General features: G+C 39.2%; 1 protein-coding gene across 1 annotated transcript; it reads right to left on the reverse strand.

The window, feature by feature from the left end:
• Positions 1-2,674: 2,674 nt before the first annotated feature.
• Positions 2,675-12,735, reverse strand: LOC113575388 (interleukin-1 receptor type 1). The gene is made up of 10 exons (XM_027006862.2): positions 12,527-12,735; positions 8,777-8,993; positions 8,208-8,394; positions 7,817-7,970; positions 6,365-6,427; positions 6,014-6,140; positions 5,778-5,917; positions 5,325-5,468; positions 3,792-3,950; positions 2,675-3,598 (listed from the first exon to the last, which is right to left on the reverse strand). The coding sequence occupies exons 1-10, from the start codon at positions 12,588-12,590 to the stop codon at positions 3,147-3,149; spliced, it is 1,707 nt and encodes a 568-aa protein (XP_026862663.2). The 5' UTR covers positions 12,591-12,735; the 3' UTR covers positions 2,675-3,146.
• Between the last annotated feature and the right edge of the window lie 3,206 nt (positions 12,736-15,941).

Consider the following 15,941-nt stretch of genomic DNA (forward strand, 5'->3'; position numbering starts at 1 on the left):
CTTTTGGTAATGAAACAGGCCAGTTTGTTGATCAGATGCTGCTTGTACTCAACATCTCATTTGCCATTCACTCTTGTTCACAATGTTCATGGGCAGTTCTGATGAATCATTGTGTAGCGGGCAAATGCCACAATTATCTTAACCACACAGTAGTGTTTCACCAAAGTATTGCACTTCAATGACAGATGCCAATGACTTAAAATTAATTGTTGAGTGAATACAAAAGATTCAAGTTTGGTTTATTTGTCACGTACATAGTCATACATGGCATAACTCACAGTGAAATGGTTTGAGAGTGCTGTGTCCAAACTGAGGGGAAAAAAAACAGGGGTGCATAAGGAAATATATATATAAACAAACAAACAAACCAACCAACCAAATTATATACATATACACACATATATATACACATATATAAACACATACACAAACACATACACATATATATATATATATATATATATATATATATATATATACATATACATATACATATACACACACATACATATATACATTATATTATATATATATATACACACACTCTCCCGCAGATACCGTCTGGTCCCGCCGCCTTCCTGGTATTCACTCTTTTAAACACTCTCCTCACATCACTCTCCGTGATGTTGAGGGGGCGCGGTTCCATGGTGGGCTCTGCGCATGCGCCGATAGCACCATTAGCGCTGTTAGCATTAGCGCTATTAGATGTAGCCTCGAAGCGAGCGAAGAATGTGTTTAGCTCGTTCGCCAGAGACTCATGCGCACTCATCAGTCCGGGGGGTGTGTCCTGTAGTCCGTGATCATCCGTAGTCACTGCCACAGGGATCTAGAGCCACTCTGCTGGAACTGTGACTCTAGTTTCCTCCCGTAGCGCCGCTTCGCCTCCCTCACCGCCCTGGGCACTCCGTATGCCGCAGACTTGTACTCGTCCATGTTCCCACTGATGATCCCCGCGTTGTAGGCAGCAGTGCGAGAGTTCAGAGCCTTGCGGATGGTTTTGTCCACCCAGGGCTTCTGGTTGGGAAACTTCTTTATGGTGGCTCTTGGAATCGTGTCTTCCACCAGTTTCCCAATAAACCCTACTACTGCCTCCGTAAACTCGCTGACATCATCAGTGCTGCGCCGGAATATGTCCCAGTCTGCGTCATCCAGAGTGGCCACCGATTGGTGTGTCTAGCGTGCGACCGCCCTCTGAACGGGGGCTTCCTGTTTCAGCCTTTGTTTATATTTTCGTATGAGGAAAATGGCGGCGTGGTCCGACTTACCAAACGGTGGATGAGCTAGTGTCTTGTAGCTGTCCTTTATGGGGTGTAGCAGTGGTCGAGTGTCTTATTTCCCCTGGTGGGGAAAGTTACGTGCTGGTAAAGGTTGGGCACTGCACGCTTGAGGTTAGCGCTGTTGAAATCCCCAAGCACGATAAGTGCAGCGTCCCTGTGTTGTACCTGAAACTGTGTGAGAGCCTCATGAAGTTCCCACAGTGCAGTGTCCATGTTGGCCTGGGGTGGGATGTACACGGTGCTGACGATGACCGAAGTGAACTCCCGAGGAAGGTAGAAAGGACGAAACTTGAGGGCGAGCAGCTCCAGGTTGGGTGAGCAGGAGCGGGCGAGAGTAACAACATTGGCATTGTTGCACCAGTTATTGTTTACCATCACACACACTCCACCGCCTCTCGACTTCCCCGAATCTGCCGTCCCGTCCATACGGTGAACTCGAGAAGAACTGGATGGCATGGTTTGGTACCGCTGGGTTCAGCCACGACTCGGTGAAGCTGAGGAGGTTGCAGTCCCGAGTGTCCCTCTGGAACTTTGACCCGGAGGTCGTTGAGCTTGTTGTCCAGAGACTGGACGTTGGCTAGCAGGATGCTGGGTAAGGGAGCTCGGTGTGCCAGAGCCCTCAGCCTGTTCCTGACGCCGGCTCGCTTCCATTGAGTCCTTTTCCTCGTATCGTGTCCTTTGTTCTCCCTCAGGATCTTCGTCGGCCGTCTTGGGTTCGGGGTTAGAGACGGCTTGAGGTGAGTGCTATGTAGATTAAGAGAAAAAATAGCATCTCTGCTGTATGAGATGCGCCTCGTGGTGTAGATATCAGGGATAGCGGGAAGGACGAAAAGAGCGAATAAAGTGCCAGGTGTGGACGGAGCAGTCGTGACGGCAGCCGACCTTAAAATGTGTGTGTGTATATATATCATTATTTGTGGGGAACAGATGGTGTCATTACAGCAGTCCATGGTTTCCATTTAAACCTTTATTTATGCAAAAATGTAACAGACATTAAGGCCTCATCAGTCACAGGGCCTGATGACAATATTGTTCAAATTATATACAGATAAAAATATATAAAAATGCCAAATTAACAAATATAAAATAACAGTTAAAAGAATAACGTCAAATATATCTACAAACAAAGACAGATGCTTATCAAGTGTAAACATTACCATAGGACCAGGTACACACCCTCGTACCTGGACATGCATAATAATCTAGTTTCTGTTTCTGCCAAGTTATGTACACCTGATGTCGTGATGTTACTGAGCCTCAACTCGTCTCAGCTGCCATGGCTCCTCCCATCACCCCGATGTCCCTTGCTGTACCCCACCACACCTCCTCCCCAGCCAACTCCGTTGCCCTTAATGTATGTTCTCTTGTGGAATGGGTTTTGGACACATGCACACCATTGGGACAAGACTAGGACACCCAGAAAATTGGACTAGACATTAACTGCTTATTTTTTCATTTTTATATATATTACTGTGTATTTCTCAAGTGAAAGTTTGTGAGGTAACAAGTTTACTCAGCTTGTTTAGGCACCTATACCCATTCTATTTGATTGCAGACAAAGCCAAGCTCTCATTTCGCATGATGTCACTGTATTTCTTTACGTTCAAGTTGTAATCGGCAATATTGCCTGCAGACTTAAGTTTTAAAACTTAAGAAGTTTTGCTACTTGGCCATTGATTTAAAAGATATTTTAATGTAGCTTCCATTCAATGAATTAAAATTATAAAGCCATCCTATAATTACATTAATGACATAATTTCCTGTGTTACATTTACAGCACTGGCAGTCACAGCATTTCCCAAACTGAACACATTCCATAAGCTACCTATCTGAATAAACCTAATAGAACGATGTACTACTTTACCCACTTTAGACTATAGCAGCCAGTTTGGCTTTCCGCACTGGTGGCATGCGGTAACGCAGCTGCTTCCAGAATTTTCCATTAGGCTTGGTGCTGTAGTCCTGCTTCCACCTCAGTATACCCTGAGTGTGACTGATGTAGCGCAGTGACTCTGGGAGTAAAGATACATCCACTTCCCCTTCAAGCTGGATCAGGATGACCTGCAAATGCCCTTTAATCAGGGCATCATACACACCTACCCAGCACTCGTAAGGTCCCCAGTTTAAGCCCTTCATACCATTTAGGTCAGAGAGATCTGGATAAATTGTCCTTGCATCATTGCTTAAGCTCAAATGTTCAGCAGGCACATGTGAAAGTCCTGTGGTGGTACTGTCAGTAGGCCTTTTGAAGGCCTGTGATGAAAGAATAATGATTAGCCGTCGGCTCTTGCCAACTTTCTCTGCAATGACGTCATGGACAGCTGGGAAAAGAAGCATGAGATTCTGTAATAAAACGTATGTTTTTCCTTTGAGATTTTGAACTTAAAATTAACATGCAATATAAAGATTATTGTTGCTGATGTTGAGCATCTTGGAAAAACCCAATAAAATAATTTTTAAAAATTCATATGCTGTTTGGCAGGTGTGCCAAACTATGACTGAATGTGTGTGTACCTGCACCTGGAAGTTCATCACGACCACTAATAAACAGTCTGTAGCCAAGATCATCCTCTAGGACCTTGGGAAGGATCCTCAGAGCGAAGTTTGTTACAGAGGATGTGTTTTCATCATTGCCATGGGGATAACTGACATAGGCATCATACAGCTTCCCATCTATACATTTAAAAAGGGTAAAAACATTAGAAATTAAGTGTATAGGCATGGTTATCTTGGCATTCCAAATATATCCATATAGGTTTTGGTACATTCTTTTAGTAGGTAGTAAAGTGCATTTTAGTGGGTTGTAACTGAAGAAGAATATTCCAACTGGTAGTTTTCTAGGACTGATCAATGATTGCTACACCACTACTTTTAGATGTATAACCTATTCTCTTTCTATATTTGTTTAAATGTAGCCTACCAATTGCAAAACCAGTGCATTTATGCATGAATGCCTAAATCACCTGAATATATTGCAATTTGATTCAGCTTTAAAAACTTTAAAGTATTTTGCCTGCCGTTAAGCACAATATAGATACCCAGTGGTGGAACGATAAGGATCACAAACATTCTTCTGGCACTGACTTCCTGATTCAGAGCTGTTGCACTATAATCCCACCCCGACGTTCTCTCAATCAGAGAATAAAGCAAACCACTAACACAAAAGCAGGGAAATAGTCCTTATACTCAGCAAGGCCACTGGAGGCTCTTGTCATTATATGTCAATATAGTTCATCTGTTACTGTGTTTTTTTGAAAGAAATAGATAGCGGTCCATTTCCCTTGGTAACTACAAGATACTGTATGTGGGTGTGTTTTGTCCCAATGCCGCTACAGAAAAGGAATGCTAGAAGACTGAAAGTAAGGTGGGGAAAGCATTGGGGTTTATTCAGTCAGTATCAGAAGGGAAGCCATGCTGTCCTGCGATATGTCTGGTGTGTTTTAGGTCTAAATTATAACGACTAAACATATGTAGCATGTCCACAGATGGAGTATCTTTCCTACTGTCCTTTCTCTGTACCTTCCTCTGACTCTGGGCAAATAAATCAATTGTTACCACTACAAAGATATGATATGATATATTCATTCCATCAGTGATCATTATCTAACACTTTTTTGAAAATGTGAAAACTACATAAAATTTAATAAATAAATTACAGTAAGAATAGTAAAAGTGAACACTTTTGCCAGAACTCTGAAACAAAAAAAACAACCAAGTATGAGCTTGTGAGTTTCTCTTAAGTAGACGGGAGAACAAGTGGCTTATTACACCTTATTCCTTTGATGCAACCCTGTGCCGCCCTCTGGTGGCCGAAGATGGCCTAGCAGCTGGCCCAGTATATATAGTTGAAATACAGAAAAATACGTGACTGATATTGAGAGTCCTTTCTTATCTCACTAGCGGAGACAATCACTGATAAGAACAATGAAAACAGAGTGTAATTGTGGGGAGAATAGATGCATCTGCAGTGTGTAAATAACCAAATAACCTACAAATGACTTTAAGAGCTATGTGAAAAACCTGCTGACTCTGAATTCTATCACTCACCATTCTGCCTTTGCAAGCAAGGGCTGCAGTTCCTGTAAGACAGCACCAGGTCCACCTTAAAAAGATGGAAGATCAGCAAACCCAGTGCTAGAATAATAAAACTAGTGAGCAGAGCCAGTCCACCATACAGTTCACCCTCACTGGCTGTCAGGAAAGACAAATGAACATAAATGGTTAATGAATGGAACCAACAACTAATGAACATCTTAATCAGAATTCATAACTGGAACAGCAAAGTAAAAATAGCTACCCCCCCCCCCCCCCCCCCCCCCCTCCCCGTGCACCAATAGCTGTAATGAGAAACACATTTAACATTTACACAAAATATTGCTATATATCTGTATACCGGGTAATATATACCAGGAGTAATAAGTTTGACTTTACCGTCCAAGACTGTGCCAGTACTTTTGAAGGCAAAAATGATGTACATGCATGTGCATTTTAACATAATACCTGGGAGAAGTATGACTGTGCCATTGTCTTTTCCTTTAGAGTTAAGGGCAACACATGTAAAAGGGACATGTAGAAATTCGGTATGAACATCCAAAGAAAGATTACACTGGCAATAGGATGCACTGCCTTCTTGTTCACACCTAAAACCAAGCAGAAAAAAAGGACAGAAACTCTCAGGAAAACATGTACAGCATTGCTTAATATTCGATTTGATTAATTTCATACAGGATCTGTACCATGAATGTAGTTCACTGAGTTCTGGGAATTCTTCTGTATGGCTGTAGTTCACCAGCCAGTAAACAAAAGTTTCAGAAACATCCTCTGTCTGAATAAACACTCTGCAGTTTAAGTCATACCTTAAACCTGCAGTGAGAAATACAAACACAAGCACATGTAAACACATATACAAACAGCAGTGGTTCCATAAATATGTACATAACACTGCACAGTTCACAAGTATACAGCAGATGCACCCCATAAAATAATCACTGAATCTGTTACAAATAAATATTGTCAACACTTCAAATAATTCAGACACACATACTCTTGTTGGCACAGTAGGAATAATATAACATACTGTTACTTACCAACTTTTACAATTCTTGTTTCATGTTTTGGCTTAACCACAATAGGGCTCTGTGGAACTGGACCTGTTTACATATCAACAATTATGAAACATCAACCCTGCTATTTTAAAATATATTTTTTCACAATAACTCATTGTTCATCATTAAACAATGCCTGGTATTATAAAGCTTGTACAGTGAGCAAATAAATTCATTTAACTTAGTTATTCACTGAAAATATGTGCATTTTTTGTTTGTTTGTCTTAAACTGATTGCTCCACGTTTTGCCACAGAGGGGTAACATTTAGTGGTCTCGTGTTGTCCCATGGCTCTGCTGCTCAGGATTCCACATAACGCACCAGCCAGCCAGGTGCTGAGAGCTCCTGAATTCTCTTATCTGGGAAACCACTAGATATCAATATCTCCAAAGTGCTAATCAGTTTCATCTGTTCCTATAAGCCTGTTCTGCTCACTTCCTCTTGGTGAGGCTTTACCGATGATTAATAAGCATACTGAATGTTTTCTCTGGACTTTCATCATTGTCTACTCAACCTTGCCTATTTTTTTGTATTATTCCTTTATGAATTTGCCTCTGTGTATCATATTTTTTTCTGCCCACCTGTTTTGGAAGTCAGCCCATCTCTGTTGACTCTTTAGAAACTCCCTTGTGTTTTGTTCACCCAGTACTAGTTTGGACCATTGCCTGTCTGCTGTTTACAGCTTGGTTTTGACCTTACTTCAGTAAACCTCTCGTCTGAATATTTCTGTCATGTTACAAGCAGAGTTCAGTGAGAATTAGATCTCTACATTTCATGTTTTCCAGATGTTCTGAAATCAGCTTCCTGCAACTACAGTTCATGAATGGCTGCTTCAGGATTTAGGCAGCTTTTTCTTTAGTATATTTTCAGGGTTTCTTTGTATTAACATTTAACTCAGGTGTTAAAGCACAGCTTTGTAACAAAGTAAGTGACTTGTACACCAAAAGAGCAGCGAATATGTCCAAAGGAAAAGACCTGGGGCTGACATAGTGAAATTAAAGTTTAATTAAAATGACCACTATGCATGGATAATACGTATTCATTTTATTAACTCAGCTGCAGAAATGTTCAATTTGCAACCCACGTGTCCCTTCCTTTGTTGTTGTTAGGTAGATTAATATTTTTGGCCTAAGCACCTAAGCTTAAATGTAATATAATTGGTGTGCTGAGTAATGCACACATTGGACACGCTTTGTTAGACTTTAAATCAAGATTCTCAAAGTATTCAAACTCCTGACTCTAATTATTATTCTCATTTGTTTGAATTAAACATACCCACAATCAGTATAATGTGTTCAATAACTATTCAAGTGTCTAACCTCTCTCTCTCTCTCTCTCTCTCTCTCTCTCTCTCTCTCTCTCTCTCTCTCTCTCTCTCTCTCTCTCTCTCTCTCTCTCTCTCTCTCTCTCGCTCTGTGTGTGTGCACGTGTGTACCAGGAACAGTGACAAAGACTTGAAAGGTCCTAGCAGCAGTGTAGACGTGTCCTGCCTGGGTGAAGTTAGCTAAGCAGGTGTAGTTTCCACTGTCACTCTCTGAAAGTCTGTTGAGTCGAAGAACGTGGTTATTCTTATTAAGTGGGGTACATCCCTAGTCAGGAGGAGAGAGAAGAGATGACATACCATCTATGTGAACACACGAGAAATTATGCATTTAAGAAAATTAAGAAGAAACTGCTACATATAGTTATGCACACATATTTAGTATAGTTTAGTTAACTCAGATTTAGAATACAGTTCATTTAGATTGAACTAGTTCAATAAGTTGTTTTTAAAATTTTAAAAATTAAGAAGATGTCTGTCTTAGGATTCCAGTAGTGAATAATACCTTCTGCCATGACACTTTGTAATGTTGGTCTAACTGCAGCATTCTCTTCATGTGGTCAAAGGTACAATTAATGGGCAAATTTAAGCCTTTCTTCCAATAAATTTTGTGTATGTTGGAGGACACTAGTGGGCATGTCCTGTTTGCTACAGAAATTGAAAATTGTTTCTCCAAATATCCATGGTGACCCCTGCCATCAAAACACAAAGCAAAGTGTCTGACTAAGTCAATGTGCCCAGGCAGGACATTGCACAAGAAAAAGTAAAGTGAGAGGAACTGAAATATTACTCATCAGTAACATCTATCTGAGACAGGTTAGCTCGGGACACAATTATCAGGAAGTTAAGACAAGAGAGGCAGGTGATACTGCTACTATACCCTGTTCACTTGTAACCTTACTATAAATCAGACCCAGAAAGTGGGTTTGGGACAAAAAGCACATGATGTAAATTTGTGACTATAATTCCCAGTTCTGCATGTTTTCTTGTTCTTGGTAAGTCGTTTATGAGAGCATAACATCCCCAGGACTGGAACTGGGAGTGACCGTGTTAGTGTAGAATGTATCCTCATACCTGATAACGCAAGAATAGTTCCCACTGTGTGACGGCTGTGCTGGGAAGAACCACAGTGATTTATTTATAAGCCTGATTTTTGCAGGCAAACTTTCTGCAAGCAAACTCTGGTTCTGCTCTTGGCTCCAAGTGACTACATCCTCTTTATTCAGTTGGTCACACTCAAGTGAAAACACATGGTCCATGATGATCTCCAGGTGTTTTGTATTTTGAAATGCTGAAAAGTAGAGTTACTGTATGTTATGAACAAAGTACAACTGTATACTGGTCTAAAACAAGTTTTACACTCTCCGCTAGAAATTGTGTTGTACAGTTCTGGACACAGTGGTAAGAGAAACAAAACAAAAGTTTATTCAGTTTGTAATAGTTTTACTTAATGTACAATGTCCATATAAGTAAAAATACTCTCTATCACAATAGAAGAGAAACAGATTTCACTTTCTCATTTTAACCTTTCATTGGCAAACTGGTATATGATGTTACCTTAATTAAACTGGTTACAAAGATTTTGACTCATGTAATAAACTATGTTTTTTTTTCATGTTGAATCAAAATATGTTTTCAGAGTCTTTTCTCATCCATAGTGTATACTCATATCCTTATGTATACATTTTCTTCTATTCTATTCTATTGTACTTGCTCTGTCACTTAAAAAGCATGTCTGCTGGATACGTTCTAAAAACAGAACCGAATTCAATGTAAAAAACACTATAAGGTCTAATTATTTTAGCTTGTGGGACAACATAAAAGTTAAATGTTATTGCCCGATGTTACAGATGAATGGACAAAGTATTGTGACACCACTGTTTACTATGAAACCTGCATCATAAAATAAGAATACCAAATAACAGGAGCATTTCTACTTAATCCTCTTTGTACAAAAGAGAGAGCTGTGTGACAATTTTTGACTCAGAAATAAAAACTTCTTTATGACCCAAATGTGAAGTAGTATAACACTCCAGACCACAAGACTTTCTAGTTTCAATGGAACCTTTTGCGGTCTGCAGTTTTGGCTAATATGAGGACTGACCTTCAGTGCCATAACCAATATCAAAATTTTAGTGAGGTCCATACAGTAGAAATGTTACCTACAATAAAGTAATAATTTACATTGCTGGATATATTTAGGTCTGGTACTGCACAATCCAGTCACCTGTATTTTCACTACTTCATTGTTGTCTTATTTTCATCATGCTTTGATGGTAATATTCTACTTACCAACTACACCAACTATTTTATACCTGTGTTATTTCAACTATTTCTCAGTTTCTCTCTGTGCTTACCTTTTTGTAAGGTTGTTAGTGTCAGCCACCACTCAGCCAACCATCCACTAATCCACATTCACAATCCCCTCATTATTAGTTATTCTATTCACTTGTTTCACCTTTCTGTTTTCCTGCTGCCTCACTCCAGTGATTCACATTCGAGCTTGAGAGTCACTTCCAAACTACTGAGGTCCCAACCTTGGTGTCCTCATAGCTACCATTCCCTAGGCAATGGGTTATGACTCAAACATGGATAGTGGCGCATTCAAAATGAGCTGTGCAGTCAAACTGTAGGGGGAAAACACTAACCACCAGGCCTTTTACTCAGAGCTGCAGAGAGAGACTGACCCTGTTTAAGCTATGGGTGACACTTCTACATGTAGAAGTCTACATTCTACAGTTTCAGAGTTTATGTAGTTTGGCGGGGGGTGGTTTGGTCGTAAATTTCAAAGTTCATAAATGACATTTAGCTCATCCTGAAAGCAGGTCAGTGGTTTCTTCATAACTGAGCTGGTTATCTCTTAAAGAGAAAATCAAAAGAATTTGCAGGCAGAAAAGAGCTTCATCATTGAACTGATTTTCTCTTAGTGAAAAGATCAAAAGTTACTTTTGGAATTTGTGGGTGGAAATGAACTCTTTACACAGTGTAAGAACCCTAAACCTATGCTTTGTAATATCTGTTGATCCTCCTACCACCTCAGAAAAAGGCAGTGAAGTGAGTTGTTTGTGTTACATTTTATCTCTGAATTTGAAAATGAAGGAAGCTAGCTAAGGAATCACTAAGTAAAGCATGTGCAAGCTACTGGCAGTTATTGTCACAACTTTTAACAATTACATAAAATGTTTAAATGCATATGTTAAAGTTAAATGAAATGTCTTTGCATTTAATTAAATGTCTTTCCATTCCACATAAGGACTGCACCATACAAATACAGTGTTGTGTTCACACATGTATCACAATATCAATAGCATTAAAAACTATGGCAATGTGGGAGTATAGACTGTATAAAAGCATAGACTGTAAAAACATGACAATGTGGAAGCTTTACAAAGAGAAAGGGAAAGAGACATTAGACTCCCACAAACTAACACAGAAACTGGATCCAGCCATCCTGCTGTTTTCAATGGGGATCAACTGAAGTCAGTAGTGTTATGTCCTGATCTGCTTCCCTAATAGCTGGATAGTAGGAATGCACAACACTGAACAAGTGCCTAGTATTGGTGACTTTTATGCGCTATGCACCTCAGCACTCGGTGACCCCAGTCTGTAATTTTATGTAGTCTGCCAATTCATGGCTAAGTAGGGAGGACATTTCACAAATTGACTTCTTACAGTGGTGGCCTCCTATTACAGTAACATGCTTGAATTCAGTGAGCTTTCTAGAATGACCCATTCTCTCTCAAAGGTTTGTAAAGATAGACTGCATGGCTGGGTGCTTGATTTTATGCACCTGTGGAAATGGGACTGAATGAACACTTGAATTCATTGATTAAGAGGTGTGTCCCAATACCTTTGTCAATATAGTATATGAGATAGACAATTTGAAAAGCAAATTTTGGGGGTGTAGCTAATTCTTGAAATCACCAATGTTTGAACAAATCAACATGTTTTTTACACTGACCCATCACAGGCCTGGTGGCATGCCAAGCTATACTCAATATTCTTGAAATACACTCTCATGTCTTACAGTAAAAGTTACTTAAAATCATGATACACGAGAAAGTGTTCCTCATGAATATAGAGATTTCATAAGCATTTCATTTGTTTATTTTACAACATTTTAATTCTTATATATAACACCGAATATACATTTTACAGGATTTTGACCATTACATTATATTCCTAGAGTAAAAATGACTGAAAGTCATATCCTGAATAGAAGAAAAAGTGCATTTCAAGAATATCATTTGATAATAATTACTTTATTTTATAGAACATAAAATCTGGTATGTACAAAATCAAAAAAATATTTTATATAAATGTGACATCCCAAATGAATTGTTTCTTCAAGAATATAGTGGAATGCTATGCTAACAATCTAATGAATGTATTTTATAGAACTTCAAAAGTATATATACAGAAACGAATACAAAACTTTCAGAAATTTGCCACCCTAAAAATTCCTACAGTAAAACACTTCAATGTCATTAATATTAAATTACAACATGCTGAAATGATTGGCCTGATTAGCGCAGCAAATACACAAGGAAGTCTTATGAGTAGCTAGGAAAGTGATCTTTAAAAATTAAATGGATTTATCTGAAGACGAATCTTTTTAATATCTACACTGTAAACAACAGCCGCGGCCGCACCTCCTCCGCGTTTACACAGACGAGCTACCGTAATACATCCAGGATATATTTGAGATATAGTTATCTCGTCTGATCTTTTTGTAAGTGCAGATGGCGTGAATGTTAAAAAAAACTACGATTTTTAATTACCAGTCTGGGGAAAAATGAAACTACAAAACTACAGAAAGCTTACCTTCGGACTGTAAGCAAAGATTGAGAATCGCCACCAACAAAAAATAAAATGTATGAGGAAGCATGTTATCTAGACACGCCGATTACAGGACTTCTCCTTCAAGACTTAGTATGAAGGCCGATTGAGGTAATGTCTAATACATGCAACCTGACACCTACAAAATAAATATTTTTCTTTGTGGGTTTGCTCAGGAAATTTCGACAGCAGGAGGTAGGTTATTTGAAAAGAAAAGGAAGTGACAGGAACAGACTGGTTTGGGGAAACTGGGGAAACAAAACCGAGTACAGGAAATTCTTGTAGGACTTTCCAGCGCTGGGTAAAACTTGGACGTTCATCTTAAAAAATAGACCTTTAAACACAACACGGTCTTAAGAGAGAACGTTTAGCCCACTGTCCTACTGCTTTTATGTTCAATAGATACGATTATGATTTAAGAATATTTATTAACACATTTGTAGATTAAGAAGCTATTCAAAACGATAGCTCAATACAAAATACATAACCTAAATAAAGCAATAAGCGTTCTTCTCATTTAAAATGTCATCCGAGAATGCTGTTGCACATTTGCAATCTACTGTACATTTCGCTGACATAAATGTTTAGGACCATCAAAGCAGATATTATAGTGAGCACTTTAAAAACATCGACGCGTACCTTTTTGCACTAAACGTGAAGCATAACATAGGCTTCCACAGTTATACTACCAACACACACTACAAAAAAGCGCCGAAATTAAACTGCCGATAGCTCTCGGGCTTTCCGGTAGCCTGCTAGCGTCTGCAGTTTCCACTGAAAAAGCAATGACGCTTTCCTCAGAATCGTGTACGGAAATTTGTGGTTTCTAGGGTGCCGTACCAACTTTAAAAGGATTACTCTCACAGTAACATCAGTTATGAATCAGTTATGAATATAGGCGCAAGTGGTAATTCCAGGTTCAAGCGGGCCATGAGGCACCGTCCAGAACTCACTAAATCTGGTATCAATTTGCAACATTATCGTTAACATTATCGTTTGCTACATTACGTTTGCAACATTATCGTTAACTCGTTAACTGGTTCTCTGATACTACCAGGTCTGCTAAAATGAGAAGTAAGCGGTCACCCAGAGGAAAGAAAAATCAAAAAGGAGATCATAATATCTCAGTAGTGTCTCCTAGACAATAATGAGATCAGATGGAAAGACAAAGGAGACTTTAGCGTAAGTACCATAATGTGTCTCCTGAGATAAAGACCTCAATAATTTCACCTGTGTCTCTTGAGTTTTAGTACAGATCTTAAGTCTCACACTGTGCTCAGTTTTGCCAAAAAATAATAACACTCGTTTACTAAAGACAGAAATCTCAGTATGAACTCAATTTCTCATCCAAAGACTAAGAGCCTTTTTAGTTTTGATGCTGAGAATTACTATTTTATCTGGTACATTTTTCCACTTTAATAGATGCCCATCTAAAAAATATTTATACAAACCAGCCATTTTTTTTCGTTGATGACATAAATCATCATCTTTCACTGGAAGCCCAGATAACCAAACTGTAGCACTCTCATTTTGGACACATTAAGAACCAGTTCACTGGGGAAAAAAAAACAGTTATGCTTGAAACAAATTTCCTTGCTACTAAATATTCCACAGTCAACTGTCAGTGGAAACGGTTGGGAATGACAGGAAATCAGCCAAGAAATGGTAGGCCACGTAAAATGACAGAGCGGGGTCAGCGAATGCTGAGGTGCATAGTGCGTAGAGGTTGCCAACTTTCTGCACAGTCAATCACTACAGACCTCCAAACTTCATGTGGCTTTCAGATTAGCTCAAGAACAGTATTTAGAGAGATTCATTGAATGGGTTTCCATGGCCAAGCAGGTGTATCAAAGCCTTACATCACCAAGGGTAATGCAAAGCATCGGATGCAGTGGTGTAAAGCATGCCACCATGGACATGTGGAGACATGTTCTCTGGAGTGACGAATCACGCTTCTCCGTCTGGCAATCTGATGGACGAGTCTGGGTTTGGCAGTTGCCAGGAGGACGGTACTTGTCTGACCACATTGTACCAAGTGTAATGTTTGGTGCAGGGGGGTTATGGTGTGGGTTGTTTTTCAGGAGTTGGGCTTGGCCCCTTAGTTCCAGTGAAAGGAACTGTTAATGCTTCAGCATACCAAGAGATTTTGAACAATTTCATGCTCCCAAAATTAGTGGGAACAGTTTGGGGATGGCCCCCTTTTGTTCCAACCTGACTGTGCACCAGTGCACAGAGCATGTTCTATAAATACATGGATAAGCGAGTTTGGCATGGAAGAAGCATGTTCTATAAATACATGGATAAGCGAGTTTGGCGTGGAAGAACTTGACTGGCCTGCACAGTGTCCTGACCTCAAGCCGACAGAACACCTTTGGGATGAAATAGAGCGGAGACTGCAAACCAGGCCTTCTCGTCCAACATCAGCCTTTCCAGTAGAGTTGAAGCTGTTATAGCTACAAAGGGTGGGCCAACATCTTACTAAACACTATTGTTTAAGATTGGGATGTCACTCAAGTTCATATGCATACGAAGGCAGACAAGCGAATACTTTTGGCAATATAGTATATATCTGTAAATTACAGTGTTGATGCGAGGCCTGTGAATAAATGAAAAGAAGATAATTGTGCACTGTAGAGACTACCCATGTCATAACTGGCTCACTCTTTGCAGGCCTTCATCAGACCTTCATTATATGTGTATCTGTAGAAGTCTGTCTTTGTGGACATACTGTTCCTGACTTCCGTCCATTACGTATTTAAACACAAGGCTCACGATTATATGCAAAATATGTAATTCTGCACTGTAGAGTCTCCTGGCAACAGATTTGTACTCAGTTGTACTCAAAATGGTAGTGTGAATATATGTTTTCATATTGGTCAAAATCAGACAAACTATGATAGCATTTCAGTGATATGACTCAGAAAAGTGATATTGTTACCCATTTGATCAATGTTTAGGCACATAGTTAAAAAGTCAACTTTTTTTTGATAACTATTTCATTTCATACTCTAAAGATTATTACGAGCCCTGACTAGATGTGAAACAATGAAAATCCTAGGAATAGTTCAAAAAGTTTATACAATTAATGAATGTGACAAAACTAAACGTTTTCGAAAAACACTTTGAAAAGTTAGTAGGACTACTGCAAGGAATCATTTGAATCCTGTTGTAAGTAAAAATTTGTAAGAAATATACTTGATTTTCTTGAATAGTAACCTTTATTTTATTATTATTATTATTATTATTATTATTATTATTATTATTATAGCTAATGGATGCAGCATGTCAGGTTTCAGCTTGATCTGATGTTGGGATGCTGTCATGGTTAGTCCCTCCCAGCTTCCATGTTCCATGTTTTCACTGTCTTGTATATTTGAGTTCCATGCCGTAGTTTAGTTTT

Source organism: Electrophorus electricus, chromosome 25 (genome assembly GCF_013358815.1).
Source record: "Electrophorus electricus isolate fEleEle1 chromosome 25, fEleEle1.pri, whole genome shotgun sequence".
Classification (NCBI taxonomy): domain Eukaryota; kingdom Metazoa; phylum Chordata; class Actinopteri; order Gymnotiformes; family Gymnotidae; genus Electrophorus; species Electrophorus electricus.